Consider the following 18,644-nt stretch of genomic DNA (forward strand, 5'->3'; position numbering starts at 1 on the left):
AAGAGAGCTGTATTTATAGAGAAAAAAAGTTGATAAAAAATTTAATATGGTGGTTGGAAGGGGAAAAAAAAGATAAATTCAAAATTCAAATTTAAGGGTCCGGGACCGCTCACCCTTGGAGTTGATTTGGAGGGGCTGAGTTGAGGCCCTTAAATTTGAACGCAAAAGTGAAAATAAGAGTCCGGGACCGCTCACCCTTGGACTTGCTCTTAAGAGGAGTACCACCCTCAGTCTCACCAGCCGATGTGGGATTGCTTTATAACAATCTTGAATTAAGTTATACAAAACAAACAACATTTTTCATATTAATCAACAAATACTTCATCAATTACAAAATAAAATGCAGAAACAAGATCATGTAGGGGGGAAAAAAGAAGGAACAAAGCCATAAGAAGTACTAATAAAGAAAACTCTGATCAGAAACAACTCTGATCAGATTTTACTTCTTAACAATTGGAATAACTATAGCCAAGATGATAATAAGAAGCAAAATAATAGCAATAATAGTCCATTTCCTTGAATTCTTCTGAAGAAACCTTGCTTTCTGTAAATTATTTGTACCTCTTTTCACAAAAGAATCAGCTCTATTAACATTTCCTTCAATATCATCTAACTGCCCTCCTTGAACTTCAACTAAAACAGCCATGTCCATAAAAATTTGTTGTAATTCATACAAACTCTTCTCAATCTCCATTACTGCACCATGTCTTTCTTGAATCTCAGCTATTGTATCAATAACTCTTCCTCTTCCTTGTTCTTGAATCACTTTCTGCATAAACGTTTCGCTTTCCCCACTCGATATTAAGTTCTCTATTGTTTGTTCATTAGCTTTCTCCCCTGTCACCATAAAATATCGTCGTTCGACCGTTTCTTTATAGTCATACCCAATTCTCTCCCTTAAACTATTGAAGTTTTCCATTGTGTCTTTAAGCTTTTTTCTTAGTCCATTAACAATGGAAACTCTTGTTCGATTCGATGAACTACCCGGACCACAACCAGGGAGTTTAAGATTCTCTGCGTTAGCTCTGTCGAGTGATTCGAGTGCTAGTTTAATGGATTTAGCTTTGTTGAGAGTAAGTTTGATGTCTGAATCCATTTGGGTTCTAACTTGTTTGATGGATTTGGAGTTGTGAATTGTTTTTGATTGTTCATGGGAATCTTGAAGACTTTTGTAAAGTGTTTCGACTTCGTTGAGTTGGTATTTGATATTTTCGACATCTTTGAAGAACTTATTCAAGTTAAGTACTTCAGTTGAGGTACCCATTTGGATGTCACCTTCTGTTTCATCTTTTTGGTTGAAGAAAGAGCTTGAGAAGAGATCATTCATGGTGGGGTGGTGGTGGTGGCTGAAGAAGAAGAAGAATAGAAGATGAGATTAATATGGGTAAGATTATATTGAGGTAATAATGAAAGATTATAGAGACTAAAGAAGGTGGTAGTTTGAGTTTGGATTGAAATTGAAAAAGAGAAGGAAGATAAAATGTGTTTGATGAAAAAACGCGGATTTGTTTTAGTCTTCTTTGTTGGCTATGCTTACACGCTTATTTGGCTGGTGAGACTTGAAGGACTTGTCAACAAATATTTCTACTCAAAGACGTCTCTCTCTCTCTCTCTATATATTATAATTTTCTCTCTCGAGGACTAATTCTATGTTCTCTTTGAAAAAGGTTACCAATCGGACAAATCAGTCAGAAATCTTATTCGTGTTTTCGATGTTTCTGATCTACTAAACTATCTAAACAATGAATCACGACAAGCCATCCAGCTTTTCTTGTTATGTGACATTATTCGTTTTCATTTACATGGAAAAGTACTCTCCTAGAGACTAGGTCATGGCCGATTAGGGATTCTATCTAATTCTAATCCATCTTTGTCAAACTATGTTGTTTCGCTATTATGATTTGCTTAGAATTTTGGTACTTATTAGGTACGTCTTAATCAAAGTCGTTCAAATATAACCTCCGAGGTATATTAAAAGTTTTTTTTGTTTAAAAGTAAACATTGCAACTAGGAATATATATATATATGAGAGAGTCGAGTTCCTCGCAACAAAAAGAAATAGTCGGATTACAACATCTTACAATTCCAGATGCAATTTTAAAAAGGCAATTGTAGAAAGTTAGTTTATGTTAACTTCTTCTCATTTTCATTTAGGTTCACCTCTACTGCTTGGTTACCAAAAGAAAATCCAAGTCAATTTAGATTTTAGACTAAATCAATCATTTTATGGTTTCCCCTTAATTGTTTATTGGGCAAAAGTTTGTATTGACATGATTTTTTGAGGGGAACTAAAAAATTACTCATGAAATGAAATTTCTTGGAAATTTTCTTCCTCTAACTATTCGTACTCAGAAGGTTCCTAATTATTGTGATTGATTAAGTCTTCCAAGGTCCAAATATTATTATTATTTTTGTTGAAATTCCACGGTCCAATACTTGAATTCGTATCAAAAGAAATTTATAGTTTACTTTGAATCTTATCCTTATGGACCATACCTTATTACCTCTTTAATTAATTTTTGTCTTCGTCTTCTCGGTCTGTCTCTCTAGTTGTTTTCTGGTATTTACTTAAAATCTACATCTATTTTGTATATGTAAGAGTGATTTGTAAGAATAAGAACATCTAAATTGCAATTCTCGAACTCATTATTATTCCTATCTGTGATATTATGATTTACATGTTTTAGTTGGGTAATTATTCCTCACCTAGGTATAGTTAACTTCATCCTTGCCCTAAATTTTAGCCCTTTTTAGGTCTTTCTCTTTTAATAGCAAACTTGGAGTAAGAGTTAAGATAATCTAACACGAAAATGGCTAATGACATCCATTTCTTTTCTTTTACTTTTTTGCTCTTCACTTTGTCATGGCCTCTCTCACTGCCACCAAGTTTTTTTTTTTTTTTTTTTGAACAATTGCCACCAAGATTTAAGTAGACAACACAGAGGTTCCCTCACTTTCAACAAAAAAAAAAAACACAGAGGTTCCCTTCATTTGATTTTTGTTTTCGCAAAACAGGTCCAACAACATGAAAAAACTCTTAGCTGACGGTAAATCAATCAGTTATAACTTGATTTTTAGTTTTCGCAAAACAAGTCCAACAACATGGAAAAAACTCTTACCTGGCGGTAAATCAATCAGTTTAACACCACCATCCGTTATGTTTCGCGAAACAGGTCATACCCCTTACGATTAAAGGAAATGTACGGAAAAATTTGCTCATATTTTTGACTCGAAGTAACTTTTGCCTTCATATCTTCTTGTTTTTTTTTTTTTTTTTTGTAAATATCAGCATACTTTAAGGGGTATGACTCCGTGTCTCGAACCCTCGACCTATAGAGTGGAAACCAGCTTGGCAAGCACTCCAACCAAAGGTTGTTGAACATATCTTCTTGTTGTTGGTATTCTAGCAACTCATTCACACTATTTTTTATCTTCTTAACTGTATTGTGCATTATCATCTTTTTCATTATGAAACTTATTTTCCAAGAATCATGGTTTTGTTGCTTCCTACACTCTATTCTTTATCAATTATGTCTCTTAAATCGCCACAGCCAGGGAATTCTCTGCACTGGAAAGATGGATCCTGGTATGTTAAATGCAAGAGCAACATCAGAATTAACTCGGGTTTTCATAGGCTTGGTTTTGAATTCTTCATGGGAGTCTGTAACATTTCTGTAGTGTTTCAATCTGTTTTGAGTATGGTTTTGCCGGATTCAACTTAGAAAAACTTGTCTAACCTCATTTTCTCCATTGAAGTAATCATCCTAATTCGCTTCGAATTGTGCTTGAGCTAATCCGGATTTCTGCATATACAGTTGAAAGAGTCACACCATACAAGTAATTAAGAGAGAATATACTTTCTTCAATAAACCATACATCTAAGTTTTGGAATCACACCAAACAAAAGATTTCTGGTTCAATTTAAACAGGTGGTGAGTGAGAACTGAAGTTCAGTAAATGTGTGGAAATAACAAGCTTCTCCTAACCACCTAAGTGAGTGGTCAGTCCAGCTTGAAATAGAGAGCTTTCTGACCAACCCATGTCTTTTAACCTCGCTTCACTGGTCTTTGAACGTAAGATTTGTTTGGGTCTTCTGTTTTCAGCTTCGGAGGTCGAATTTCCCCTTTCTTCGCCTGCAAATATCACAATAACAAGCTTAAATCAACCTCAGGCCATAATTGTAGCAAATAAGTCGTTGCACAAGAAAAGGAACCAAATCAATATTATCACCTTCTTTCCCGTTTTCTGGAAATCTCTCCAGCTGGAAACCTGATATATTTAAACGGAAAGTCATTAGAACCTGGAATCCTGGAAATTAGAATTTAACAACTACATGGCATTTATAGCAATCTGGGTTTTAACTAGAACTGGACTATGGACAAGTGCAACACTATTCGGCAACTAGGGCAAGAGATATAAAAACACAAAGACAACAAAAAACTGAAAAGTGATGGATAACAAACTCTGTTCTCTCTTGTTCCTTCCCACTGCTCTTCATGCTCACGCTTCTTTTTCCACATCTCTCTTGTTTCTTCTTCATCCTTCTTCAGTCTTCCTTCTTCTTCAGATATCTGCGACATAATGAAATTGAAGAATTGTAAGTGAGTCAAGAGTTATGAAGACAAGAAAGAAAAACATAAAGGAGAATAGGGGAAGAGTAAGGCATTATATACCCTCATCTGCATTTTCCTTCGACGCCATTCTTGGTCTGTTAACAGCTGTCGCACCTTCAACTTCAGTTGCTGCTGGAATTCTTCTGATTGCTCGTATTGCTGTTCATATTTTCCCTGCATGTCAAAGTAAACAAGCTGACATCACCCAAAAACAATAAATAATGGAACATTATCTCTATAGATAGAAAGAAGGCAGATGAGCCAAAGGAAAGGCAAAGTTTATGGGACGAGGGGACTTCTGCAAAGTTTCTTCTAAGTTCATTGCTGCCTTTCTCATCATTTTCCTTTTCCTACCAATTCCATAGCTACCAGGCAGATTAAATGGATGGTAATCCCAAAAGGAAGAAGAGCTGTTGGGGCAGAGCTAGCAAATGCTTCTTCCTCCAGCCCCGTCGCGATTGCTCACTTGACAAAGGAGCTTTACAAATTTATTAAGTACTCCCAATCCTCTTCACGACATCCATCCATTTACAATTGTACTGGAACAGGTCATTCTCAGTTCTCACTAGCTAGGACGGCCCTTTGGTTAGCAGGCTCTCAGTAGTGATGCATATCAAGGGTCTCAACTGTGAAGACCTACTGCAATAATTTCAAGCTTGTGTACTGCATATGATGTAAAAAGGGGCTCCTTGTCTCAGTTAGTCTAGGACTCTCTAGCCAGGAAGTCATTGACTTCAGAGAGAAGGATAGAGATACTCAGAAAATTGTCTTGGTTTAACTTGCCACTATTTCATTTTTAAGCACCTTCTGAGTAAAGAACATGAGTGTTGAAGCGTTGATATTGATAAAAGCAACAAAGGGGTATACGTATACCCAATAGACCAATATACTGAGAGTCTGAGACTACCTTTTAATTTATTTCCTATATTTGACAGACTTTCTTTGCTACTTGACTTTGTTAAAAAATAGCTTTCAAAGAGAGAGTATTTAGAGAAATTGACATAAAATTCTGAACTCGTAAAAATACCATACAAGTCATAGTTGAAAATATAATTCCTCATAATTACTGGAAGTTGGAATCTAAACGGGCCATGTTAGAATGTAGTTCCAGACGATGAGACGAGGAACTCTTTATTATGAAATGACAACTCCTAATTAATTAGAAACCATACCTCATCAACCTGGGACTTAATCTTAGAAGCATTGTCTTTCTTCAACTGCTTCTTCCTCTTAGCTCGGAGTTCCTCTGCATTTCATTCATGGATATGAGAAGGTGATAGCACATAAAAGAAAAATAAAATAAAACACAAATAATAAATAAAGGTTTTATCAGAAGGAGCGTACAAAGTAAGAGGTTATTTTATGAAATCAACACCACAATGAAACAGAAGAACGGAAAATCTTATAGCACCATTGACATAATGAATTATTATCAATTTAATTTATGGGCCTTGGAGGCTTGGACCGATTTATGTCAAATATATCTAAAATCTGTTACGCTATATAGACAAACACGTAACCTGTCCTCTGAAGCCCAAGGGTCCAGTGATCTATGGTATAAAACAATTGATGAACTGTAGACTCTATGATCCTAAAGAAGAAAATTTACGTGCATAATAACATGTTCAAACACTAAGCCCACCTTTTGCTGAGTTAACTTGACTGACTAGATAATCCCTTTCCTGTGGATCAAGTAATAGCTGTTGTGCTTTTGCCAATGCTGCCCATAAATCCACAAAATGAATGTGTCAGTAAATGCAAAAAAAAAAAAAAAAAAAAAAAAAAAGAGCAACCAACCATAGCAATCAAATATCAGCATAAGCACATCCAATATTTTAGTTAGGCTGTATCAAACCCAAGACATCAAAAACCTTCAATTACTGCGAGAAATAATATTCAGAAAACAGCAGCACGGTGGTAGTCAATAGTAAAGGACGATTGTGATTCTGAAGTTGTGGTGGCAGGATATAAAGTGGATATGTTTGAATAAACAAGTGATGGGTGACCCTGGTCACAAAATTAGCTAATCTCGAAAAGAAATCTTATTGCTCCAATGCTCGCCAGCTCTTAAGCTACTCATGTAAGGTTGAAATATAGAAAGCTCAAGAATTCAACTTTGCAGAAAACAACTACCTTAGACTTTATAATGAGTCCGAGGAGTAGCACAATCAGAAATCTATAAAAAAAAAAAAACTCATCTAAATGGTCCTTATCTTGATGTCAATCTTTTTCAGTTGATAAAAATACTTGTGCATAAACTAGTAGAAGTCCATGATACATTCACCAGAAAGTAAACGAGAAGTTGGAGAAAGAAAAATCGACTATATGTAAATGATATGCGGAAGACCTGGTCTACATTACCTGAAAACGCCTCCTTTGCTTGTGGATGCTTACATTTATCAGGGTGAACCAGCAAGGACAACTACAAAAGTTCAAGCAATACAAACAAGCAAATAAACATCTTTCACGTAAATATTAGTAGACTCGTAAACTCATGATAAAGAAGTGTTGCCATGTCAAGCGTACCTTTCTGTATTGTCTCTTAACTTGTTCTGGTGATGAATCAAAAGGTAGGTTAAGAAACTCAAACGCGTTTAATTTAAAGCACGAAAGGATCCTGCATATTATTCAGTGAGAAAAGCACATCGTAAACTTGCAAAACAAAATTATCGATGAACACAATAGGAGCAATAGCACATGAACATACGGCGACCGAGTCAAGCAATTCCAAACAATAATATTTTTAGGAAAATAAAAAATTGATGAACACAATAGGGGAAATAAAACCGAACATGTAGAAAATTTCTAGCCCTTAGGTTTAATTCAAGGAGAAATTGTAGACATACAGAACCCACAAACAAGAAGATGAAAGTTAGAAAAGTAAGCTCTAGTTGGTATATATGGGGAAGCCGTGATTGAGTTTAATTAGCCCTAGAAAATCCATCCCTAACCTAAAAAGAAATATTTCACAGTGAAAAAAAAGTCTCCAATTTTGAGGTCACAGATATAAACCCCCATGACCAGAAGGTTGATGAATTGAAGTAGCATGGAAATATGTTCGGCTCCAATTAGGGTTCATCATTAACATAGTATGAGAGAGTAAGAAGGAAAAAAAGGAAGACCTGACGACTTCGTTATCCCTTTCGACTTCGCTGACTTCGGCGAAGAACTGTTTCAAAAGCAAATCATCGTCCGCCTCACCCATCTCCTCTTTCTCTCTCTCTCTCTCTCTAGATGATTTTGGTTTGTTTCAGTGAATCTGAACAACAGAGGAACGAAAACGAACTTCTCCGGCTAGTTTCTACCACCCAATCGGCCAATCCCCCTCCTCCTCTCTCTCTCTCTCTCTCTAGATGATCACTCCGTTTCTCTCTCTAGTTTTTTCACCCCCAGGACCGTACCAGGTTTGTTTGCCTCTAAAATATCGACAGATAATTGGGCTAATAAATCTTAATGAGCTAATAAGCCCAACTAAAATATAAGTGAACAAATTCTATGGGCACCAACGAAATTTCTTATCAAACTATTATATTCTCTTCATTATTTCTCGATTATTTTCAGTAAGAGTGTCAATTTGGGTGACAAAGAAGGAAAAGAATGTGAGGAAGAGAAGTTAGAGAAAAAAAAATGCATGAGATCTAAATTTTAGAACAAAATGAATAAGGTCTAGATAGAAAGAATGAAACTTAATAGTTCTAACTTGGTAAAGGCTCTCTTATTTTATAGCGGCCCGTGTTCATATGTAAAAGGGTTTTCTTAGTAATTATAGGCGGGGCGCGTTTAGAACGTCTTGTAGGGCTGCGTGCTACTCTCATTCCATTGGAGAATGCTGGGAATTTAAGGTCTCCATCATAACAACCAAGTCTAAGTACTCCATGATATTTTAGCAGAATTCTAATTTATGGAGAGTTGAGATTTGTAATTGTGGTGACCCTCGATCTTAAAATTTGGGACTTTTTATTTGCTAAATAGTTTTGTCGGACGGATTATGTGGGCATTATTCACCGTTTAGGTATAGAATAGAATAATCCTATTATCATGTAGGAAGCTTGGAGGCGAAAAGATTCGATGATAATGTATAACTACAGTATAAGAAGTGATATATTTGAGAGGAGAGTGATATTTGAGGAAGATATAATTTATAGGCCATTAGAGACAAGATAGAATCCATTTTGTGTATGTAACTTTCATTGGACCATTTATAAAATTGCAATTATAGAGGAAGTTGATCCTTGTTCCTAGTCACTTTATGCATACATACTACTAGTGGGTAAATATACATTAGATCTCCTTTAAATAAAGGATATATATATATATATATATATATATATGGACATGCATGAAAGTAACATTAGTAGTAAGATGTATATTAGTGTATGAGATTAATTAAGGGATTAAGGTCCAATCTTTCCACAAAATAGGATTTTAGTCATTTTTCCTTTTGGAAGAAACATTGTTGATACATATGTGTTATGTAAGACACATATAAAAAATGAAATAAACTATGAACTTTAACAATAAATAATAATTATGAAACAAAACAAGAATCAATAAACATAAAACACTGTAACTTTGACATCTAGACGTACTTTAACCATACTAAAATGTATTTTGTTGTAGAAATATACGTAATTGATACTAAATAACGTGTATATTGCGAAACAGATAGTAAGTTTGAAATCAATCGAAAAATCCTGAGAAAAAGAGAGAGAATTTTGTGGATTGGTTTTCAAATGTGGATTTTTTCTTATATAAAAGGTTATAATGGATATTATAATTAAATAAAAATGATAGAGATCTGTTTTTTCTATAGAGATGAGTCAATTTGGACTAAATTTCCATTATAATTATTATTTTGGCTTAAAATCCTATATTAATATTAGGGTGGACTAAATGTGTATTTAAGTGTAGATTTTTGGACTACGAATTCAAAAATTAATTAATTAATTACTTGCTATTTCTTGTTTACTTTGATTGACACAATGGTAGTTAGAATGGTTTGCTCTTTATTTTTCTCTCTCAACATGTTTTTCTTGACTTGTGAAAAAGATAATTTTGAAAGGGATGACTTTATTTTGAAACCACTTTTTTCTAAAATTTGATAGGGAAAATCAAATGGAAAGTATTGCCATGGTGGTTTGTTTACAACTAGTTTCCTATTTGACCCTCTATCTTTATCAATGGTTAAAACCCCTCACTAATGAACAAACTTATAAATTGTCATCATCGGGTAAAAGACCATTATGAATAAAAATATGTCCACAATATACAAAATTCGGCTCGATCCATATATATTTCCTATTAATGGATTGATGGATGTTGTGTACTCTTATTTTATTTGTAAAAAAAATAAACTAATAGTAGGAAACAGAGAAATCCTACCAATATGTCATGAACTCCCATATTTGACCTAAGCATTATTTGTAGAAAATAATCAAAAGTAATGAAAAAGAAAAAGCTATATTAAGTCCAAAAATGCTGACCAATTCAAAGCCATGAAAGTTGATGGCAAACCTAAAAGGTTGCCTTGCTCTCACTAACTATAATTTTAATGGATCATTATCAAATATAACTAAAAGTTTCAATAAAAAGGGCAAACAAACAAGAAAATAAAGAGATTGGTAATATTGCTCCCCAAAATCAAATTTTTTGACACCAAAATCTCTAAAAGCTAGATTTGTTGGTCTCATCGACCACCAAACCATGAGAAAACATAATACACTATTTCAATCAACAAAGTCTGCGCATGAGATGATCAACCCATATCTTTCTTAGCTACCTAGTCAAATTAAGATGAATTGTTTTTTATTCAACTAAATTATTATTATTATTATATTTATTTTATAATGTATATTATTACTATTATTTATGATAACCCTACCCATGTTGCTATGTTAGATTTCAGATGCTAAATTTTCTTAAAGTATTGTTTGTTATCTATTACGAAATTTTTTCTAGTGGTATGTCTTGTAGAAAATTTGTCATTTTAATCAATCTCTTAATTTAAGTTTCACCTATTCAATCAATTTCACGCATCAATTACATGTAGACGTGTAAAATTTTAAATTGAACTTTGTAGTTTAAAAATTTTATTTACGTTATTTTTGTGTTATTTTTTTATTTTTTGAGATTAACCAGAAATTCATTCATAGAAGGAACATGATCCAACAAGTTACATGGTTTTGATTGTTTTGACTCCTTTGAGTAGTACATGAATTTACTAAAGTAAATAATAACATGAAACTCACAACAGTAAAGACAACACGAAGGGAAAGGAGTACAAGATTGTAAAAGTAAAATAAAAAGACCTAAAGGTCACAAATTAAAGATCCTAAATATCACGAAAGAGACAAAATAGATCAAGAAAAATCTTATGACAAACACGTTTACATACGTTAAATCTTCGTTGGTCTGGAGATCGTTCAAGATTTTTCATCCTCCGAAAAACATAATTATCAATTATTTCACAAAAGGCTAATTTATAATTAAATACATGAAATACATGAGTATGGGATTGTTGAAAGTGATGCCCCCTTATGTTAAAGCCTCACACTTCATCAAAAAAAAAATGTTAAAGCCTTACAAGTTTTAGGGCAAAAAGAAATAGTCTAGGAGGCAAGATTTGACGTGAAAACTATTTCACTGGACAAGTATTTTAAGGATATATTTTGAAGATTTTGTGTTTTGAGGGAAGAATATTTCTTATGTGATTTCACATCTTGTCTGTCAAAAGCTTAATTCATGGAATAGAAACTACTTTCTTATTTAAATAAATAAATATATTTTAGCCAATTAGTAAAAAAATTATTTATTTAATTTCCATGCATGCATTACTTAGTTTTGAGTGAGCCCTATTAAGAAGACATACCACTTGTGTCTTTTTTTTCTTTGATTCTGAGTTCGTGAAATCTAGTCCATGAGAATATTTGAAGAGAGCTATTTTAGGGGCGATTCAATCATATGTCTAAATTGACAGATTATTAGATTTAAATTTCCTAAGGGGTGTTTGATTCATGGAGTCAAGAGATCGAAGTAAACTATTAAAGCCTTAAAGCATATTAAAATTGGTTGTGATTCGAAAATCCATTGTGACACACTACTTAGATAAGCAAGCATATCCTCAATGGATTTGATCCAGATGATTGTGTGTGTACCCTATTCACACCCCTAGAAATATAAACCTTCGAAATTTGAAGAAAATAATTTAGGTTATTGATATAATACTAAGTGGGACAATAACACAAATATATACTTATTGATAATAGATAAAATTTCTCATATTTCTCCTCCATAAATTACAATGCTCCCTTTTAATTATTACATAAATATAGAAAGCAATTAAGAGAAAATTAAACTCATAATCAGAGTGTAAATAACACCAATAGTTAATTAATTATCACAATATATAGAGATATGTGAACTTCTTAAAATTTAAGATGTAGCAATGCAATAAGGTTCCCAACTCAATAAAGACCTCCTTGGTTCCTTGCAACTTCTCAAATAAGGACTCAATTTATCAACCTTTTCTCCACCACTACTCATTACCACAACATTTTGATGACCCTTTGTGACAAATGGATTTTTGTTGTTGTTGTTTTTTGTGGTGGTGGCGGCGGCCGCTGAGGTGGTGGTGGTTGTGGAGAGGGTGGTGGTTTTGGTGATGTTGTTACTATAACTATTGTAGTAATTCTTTTGGGTGTTGGGTAGTGAATTTTGTTGTTGGTTATTGATGAGTGGATAATGAACTCCACAACCCGACACCACTACGGATGATTGCCTACGCCAGCAGTATTTGTAAGCGTTGAAAGAAACTGTCGGTGGTGGTGGTGGTGGTTCTTGTTTTCGTGTTGGTATCAATCGAGACATTGATGGTGGTGGTGGTGCTGGAAGGGATTGTGGGAATATTGATTCTTCTTCTTCTTCTTCATGATCAAACCAAGATGGGTTCCTATTATTTCTTGGATTCATCAACTTATTCACCATTAATGCTGATCTATGAACATTTATCACTCCAGTTGGCAATTTTGGAACTTTCATAGCTTCCAACATTAATTCTCTCTCTTCTTCTTCTTCTTCTTCCTCAATCATCATAACAGTTTCCTCTTCTTCTTCTTGTTCTTCAATCTCTTCTTCATTTTCCTCGTCACTAAATTCGAATTCTTCGAATTCTTCATCGATATCTTCTTCTTCATCATCATTTTGAGTAAGATTTTGAGATGGATTAATGAAGGTTAAAAGAAGACGACCATCTTGGCGTTGGGCATGGAAGTAATTTTGACAAGTAGGAACAGGGACAGCTTCAAGGACTAATCTTCCATCTTGACGATGAGGTCTCATATGGAGTCCTCCTCCATTTCCAGAGAGAGAAGGAAGTGGTGGAGGGAATGATCTTGGTGGAGATGAAAATGAAGAAGATTTCCTACTAACAGAGGAACTGTGATTGATGATACCCATTTCTTCTACTGCTTGTGATGATCGATTTTTACTCTGTTCTTCTACTATTGTTACTTCTTGTTCTTCATCAGAACTAATCTCAGATGGAGAATAAGAAGAAAATCCATCAGACCCAGATTCAGATCCTAAATTTTCAGTACAAATCTCAAGGCTTTTACCAGTTAATGAAGTTTTAGATTTTTTAACAAGAGGATGAACATAAGGAGGTGGAAGAGTTGAGGGTTTTTGAGAGAGAATTGAACACCAAATATCATATTGTCCTGTTTGTTCTTCTCCTACTACTACTAAATCTGTTTTCTTATTCTTATTGTTGTTGTTATTATCTTCTTCAGAAATAACTTCAAATTTGATTTGTTGAGATGAAGCAATCTTCTTTAATGGTGAAAACCCATGTTGATTTAACCATTTTTTTGAAGACATATCAGCTGAAAGTGTCCTTCTAATTGAATTTTCCCCTGTTTTAGGTAATCTTGAATCACATTGATCAGACCCAAGAATTGATCCAATCCCTTTTGGTTCACTACAAGATAATAAACCTTTACTAGTCTTCTTATTTTGAACACAAATTGACATCTTTGATGATTAAATCAATCTGCAAATACAAAAATCAAAATCAGTCAGTCACGAGAAGAATTTCTAAATTAAGCTTATTAATCATTGAAAGACGAACTAACTAAAAAATGTAAAAAGAATTACCTCGATTGAGCAATACTAGCATCCAAGAAATTGAAGGTTCAATTTAAAAATCAAGAAGTTTGATTTGAATATTTGTTTTGATTTTGGGTTATTGATGAAATTTGTAGTAGTATTTAAGATGAAGAGAGAATGGAAATTGATGATGGATAATAGAAGAGGGGGAGAAGGGTGGTATTTGTAGGTGAGAAAAAGGCCTTTGGAACCGTGTCCATTGGACCCCATTTCCCACGCCACCATGAAAAGAAACCTTTTTATCGCTATTTGTGATGTCTGATCTTCCACTTAAAATATTTTTTTTTTTATCTCTCTTTCTCTAAAAATGAGTAAAAAACAGTATTTAGTGAGATGATTAAAAAGTATAGCTTAAGAGAGAAGCAGAGGAATCCATTTCTAGGCAACATGATTGGGCAGAGGAGGAGGAGGAGAGGGAAGGGGGGTAATGAAATAAAAAAAAAAGGAGAAAGAATAATGTTATGTGAAAACAATGGAAGAAGGCGTCACCGTCCCTGGGTTTTTGAAAGTATAGATAGAGAGAGAGAGAGAGGGACCCTTTGATTTTTGCAGAGACCCCTCTTTCTCTGTCTTGTACTCTCTCTCTCTCTATCTCTCTCATGCATTGTCCTCCATCGATCCATGATACCCTCCTTATCTCTCTCTAAGTACTCGTCCACTCACCCAAAAAGGCACTGATGTTGATTAGTTCCAAGTGAAGTCCCCAAAGTGACCAAACCCACTAAGACACCAAAGACTAAGCCAGAGAGAAACCAAAAATGATACTTAGCCGCCCCAAAAATCTTGTCCAAGAAATGACCCGATTAGGGACTTGGTATGGCATGCCAGAGTAGAGAATAAACAACAACATATGTGCCATGCTCCGGCAATATTTTCGCATCATGTAGCACCTTTGAAGGAAAATAACGCCAGACGTGGATGGTAATTTTTCAGAATCTTATGCTAGTGAAATTCCAACTGACTTAGGTAGACAAATAGCCGGGCGGCCCGGGCCCAAAACACCCAAAGCGGTCGCTTTGGGCCCCAACGTAGTCAAGAGTCTTATATATCAAATTGTGTATGCTATTTTCGGAATAATTAGTATTACTTTTCAAATGGATTTATAACATGAATCAAGTTATAGTGGTTCAAGAGCTTAAATTATTACGAGAGGTCGAAAGATCGGATCCGCTTCTAATCATCATTAAAATTTTATTTATTTTTTCTTACAAACACTATATAGGGTCCCAAATTTTAATTCTGCTTGGGACTTCCCATATATTCGGGCTGCCCCTGACAAACAGATTTCACTTCTCTTTTTTAATTGTGTCTGTCTAACTTCGTTGGTGGGGATTTCCTGCTTTGGATTGGGGTTTGGGCGGACTATCATTTTTGAACCTTTACTTACATTGCTTGGCCTAAAACAAAGGAGTAAGTTAAGTTAAAACCATGACTAATTAAGACTTTTGTTTATTTTGAAAGCAATACCCCACTATTAAGCAACTACCAATCATCACCTTACCAACTTTATTTTTTTTCAACCCCTAAAATATCACCCTTTTATCCACACAAACCATCTTTTGGTCAAATTTACTTTGTTTTTTGGGTTTTTCGAGTGGAAATCTTTAATCACTTACACGCATAAGTTTGAATCTGTTTCATATGAAACGGTCGATTATAATCATTCTACTAGTCACTAGCACTTCAATACTTCATGAATAACTAGCACAAAGTATGCCTTTCCTATAATTTAAAATCTTATCTTCTAAAATTTTCCTAAAATTTTATTTGCTAGATCATTTTCTATCGATACATTCTCACCTTTTTTGTATTGGGAGAATTTTGCTTACAACCTTAGAGCAACTGAAATAGGAAACAACATTTAGGTAACCTAGAAGTTGCATTAAGCTACATATGTAAAGAGAAAAATAAAATAAAACGACATATCTCATGTTTGTTTCGATATCAATGATGCATGTATCTAATTAGCTCCACATTACTAGGATCTATAAGATTCTCAAAAATTGTATTTCACTGAAAATTAAATTGGTCGGTGATTATTTTTAAACTTTCTTTTTCACAAAGATAAGCTGATATTATTAAAAATTTACTAATTTATTATTGATCATGATTGGAATGGAGTAGTAACTAAATGATATCACCACAATCTCTGCTTAAATTATGTTTGTAAAGGTGTTGCAGAAATTAGAGAACAATACACAAATATGTAGCAGTATTTTCTCGCCATTATAAATTTATAATTTTTACTACGAAATTGAAAATTAAAGTTAAGAGGGAAACCAAAATATTAATGACCCAATAAGGAGAAAAGTTGATAGACAATTACCTAGTATTTTCTCTCTTTTCCTTTTTTTTGTTCTTTCTCTGCTTTGGCCTATTCTTTTGCCATTAATATGCATGAGAATGTTTTTTCAGGTGAAATAATTCTCATCACTCTTTTTATTATTCGTTAATCCTTATCATTCTCATTTTGTTCTTCGTACGTACTTAATTTAATCGCATCAATAAAAATGTAAGAAATTCTAGCTATAACAAGCAAAAAAATGTTGGAATATAAAGTAGGTACACACTCTTTCACATCTTGTCATTAAGTCCAATTTTGCATATCCACTATCTAATTTTTTTTTCTTTTACTTTTTTCTAAAGGCGAAATATATTAACTGGATTACCGAAATAGTAAGACATAAACAAGAGGCCACCAAATATACCGAAATATTACGTTCTTTTTATTATTGACTTCAAAGATTGTAAAAACAACATTGACATTAAAAACAAAATATTACTACATTTTTCAACTGTTTGAACAACTTAGCTTTATTTTATTTGATCGTTTTAATAGTTATAAAGATTGTTTCCGACAGTTTAATTACTTTCATTATTGGTACTCATTCGTGTTACCACCATTTATATTGCATTTTCTCCACTAATGACATTTATAATTGTATTGTTTGAGGCCTTTTGATTATGCTTGATTTTTTTTTGAAAGGGATTATGCTTGTTAATGATGGTATTCTTCTTGATTACGCCCTTGATAAAAGAATAAACTACCTAGATCCTTCATAATTAGACTATCCATTAGTAACATTCTCTACTTTGTTTTTGACTTTCGGTTTGAAATCAATACCCTAATCAAATTATAATTAGGGATTAATGCCTTTGACCAAATTAAGTAGTATTAATTTACATTAGCCAATAGGGTTAGGGTTTAATCTTCTTTGACCAGTAGGATATAGGTGCCTTTACCCTAAAAGGCTTTGCACCATTGACCAAATTAACTACTAGTTAATTATACATTAACCAATAGGATTAGGGTTCAACCTTCTTGAACCAATAGGACATAGGTGCCTTTCTCCTATAAGGCATACCACTAATTTATTTAATTAATCTCTAATAATATAATAATGTACTATATTTTTATATATAATTCAGTATAAATTCTTTCTAAAACCCTAATTATTATATGGAGTGTGGAACCCATGGGATCTCTTAAGTCAAATCTAAACAATAATGTCTCCACCATTCGATTAATTCTTAGTACGGGAAAGAATCATTTTTTTTATTTTTAAAATGAAAAATTAAATTAAAAAATTGATTCTTTCACTCACTTTTAATATATCTCCAATTTAAAGCAAAATGAAGGGTCGGATTTAAACCAAGTATCCAACTTTTAATCTCTAGTTTAAAGATAACAACAAAATTAGTAAATTATGGATTAGTAAGAATTAGTTTAGGCAAAAAAGGAAAAAAGAATTAAAGAAAGATAGGAGTAATAAATAAAAAGAAATTGTAGATAAAAGAGGAGACCAGAGGTTATGGAAAGAGAGCATATGGTTCTGTTTTTTCCAGCTTTCTCTCTCTCTCTCTACCCAACCAATTAAGGTCTCTAACTTTCTCTCTCTAGATTTTCTCTTACGATTCCCACTTGCACTGTGTATGACGCCAGAGAGATAAGACGACAAAATTGTTATTTCTGTAACGCTTTGTTTCTCTCTCTCTAGAAAACTTCAACCACACACATGTTACTCACAACTGGATTCTCCGGTTCATCTGCATGCATGTGTACTTTCTATGTACTAATAAGACGGTTCGGATCGGATAGATAGGAATAGGATTGCCCACTCACGAGTCACGAGGAAAACCGTAACTGTTTCGGCTGTTTTTTTTCGACTTTTTTTTAATTAGTAAACGGTATTTATAGTCTAAGAACGATAAAATCCACAGAATTCGTCTTTTTGTCAAAAACAGGAAAGTGTATACGTCATTAGGTATGCTAGTATTTTCTATGTGTATGGATTTTTTGTGACCATGTTGTAGAGAAATAAAAAAGTTTTTTTTAGGAATAAAATATCAAAAGGCGAAAAGTTAAAAATGTTGCTCCAAACACACCCTCCTTTATATCGTCGGTACAATCGTCACTGGCGAAAATAGCCGGAGTTCTCTCTCTCTCTCTCCATCACTCTCTGCCTTTTAATTCTCTGTAACTTCTAGCGAAGGGGAGACCCCATCTTTAAAAAAATTCGTGTGGAAAACCAGACAAAGCCACGAAGGAGGGGTTTCTTCGAGAATCAGACGAGGGTTACGACGAAGGAACCCTCTCTTCGCTGGAACAGGTGAGAGAAGAAGAGAGAGAGACCGTGAGAGAAAAAGAGAAAAACAAAAGAGGGAAGAAGTGTTGACGTAGATGGTGGAGGTGTGGTCGTAATTGGTGGTGATCGAAGGTCGCCGGAGTTGATGGTGGTAGTGGGAGAGGAAGAAGAAGTTGAAAAGTACTAGGATTATGGTGTGTGGAGGGTTACAAAAAATTCTATTTTTTTTGTTTCCACCCAAAATTTTATACCTCAGTAAATTTCTTTATTTCCCTGTAACACC

The 18,644-nt window shown here is 33.8% G+C and overlaps 2 protein-coding genes and 1 pseudogene across 3 annotated transcripts; all 3 read right to left on the minus strand.

Moving 5' to 3' along the window:
* Window positions 1-272: 272 nt before the first annotated feature.
* LOC147546008 (syntaxin-125 pseudogene) lies at window positions 273-3,159 on the minus strand (annotated as a pseudogene). Its single transcript, XR_015223288.1, has 2 exons — window positions 3,120-3,159; window positions 273-1,346 (listed from the first exon to the last, which is right to left on the minus strand). The product of XR_015223288.1 is annotated as a syntaxin-125 pseudogene (transcript).
* A 679-nt stretch (window positions 3,160-3,838) lies between these two features.
* Window positions 3,839-8,065, minus strand: LOC147546009 (Chaperone DnaJ-domain superfamily protein). The gene is made up of 9 exons (XM_086633914.1): window positions 7,736-8,065; window positions 7,140-7,230; window positions 6,975-7,035; window positions 6,256-6,333; window positions 5,786-5,859; window positions 4,674-4,787; window positions 4,464-4,571; window positions 4,231-4,269; window positions 3,839-4,133 (listed from the first exon to the last, which is right to left on the minus strand). The coding sequence occupies exons 1-9, from the start codon at window positions 7,816-7,818 to the stop codon at window positions 4,047-4,049; spliced, it is 735 nt and encodes a 244-aa protein (XP_086490040.1). The 5' UTR covers window positions 7,819-8,065; the 3' UTR covers window positions 3,839-4,046.
* A 3,776-nt stretch (window positions 8,066-11,841) lies between these two features.
* Window positions 11,842-14,245, minus strand: LOC147546010 (FAF-like protein (DUF3049)). Its single transcript, XM_086633911.1, has 2 exons — window positions 13,764-14,245; window positions 11,842-13,659 (listed from the first exon to the last, which is right to left on the minus strand). The coding sequence occupies exon 2, from the start codon at window positions 13,638-13,640 to the stop codon at window positions 12,045-12,047; it is 1,596 nt and encodes a 531-aa protein (XP_086490037.1). The 5' UTR covers window positions 13,641-13,659; window positions 13,764-14,245; the 3' UTR covers window positions 11,842-12,044.
* Between the last annotated feature and the right edge of the window lie 4,399 nt (window positions 14,246-18,644).

The sequence above is a fragment of the Eschscholzia californica genome, unplaced genomic scaffold, assembly GCF_041429995.1.
Source record: "Eschscholzia californica isolate CP2 unplaced genomic scaffold, dmEscCali1.0.p SCAF_4, whole genome shotgun sequence".
Taxonomy (NCBI): Eukaryota; Viridiplantae; Streptophyta; class Magnoliopsida; order Ranunculales; family Papaveraceae; genus Eschscholzia; species Eschscholzia californica.

Excerpts from the sequence above, each read along its gene's own strand:
- LOC147546009 (XM_086633914.1), bottom strand. The coding sequence starts at position 7,818 with ATGGGTGAGGCGGACGATGATTTGCTTTTGAAACAGTTCTTCGCCGAA. Across the intron at positions 7,036-7,139 it reads TTAAGAGACAATACAGAAAG|TTGTCCTTGCTGGTTCACCC; the intron begins GTACGCTTGACA and ends GAACTTTTGTAG. Across the intron at positions 4,788-5,785 it reads TTAAGTCCCAGGTTGATGAG|GGAAAATATGAACAGCAATA; the intron begins GTATGGTTTCTA and ends TTTGACATGCAG.
- LOC147546010 (XM_086633911.1), bottom strand. The coding sequence starts at position 13,640 with ATGTCAATTTGTGTTCAAAATAAGAAGACTAGTAAAGGTTTATTATCT.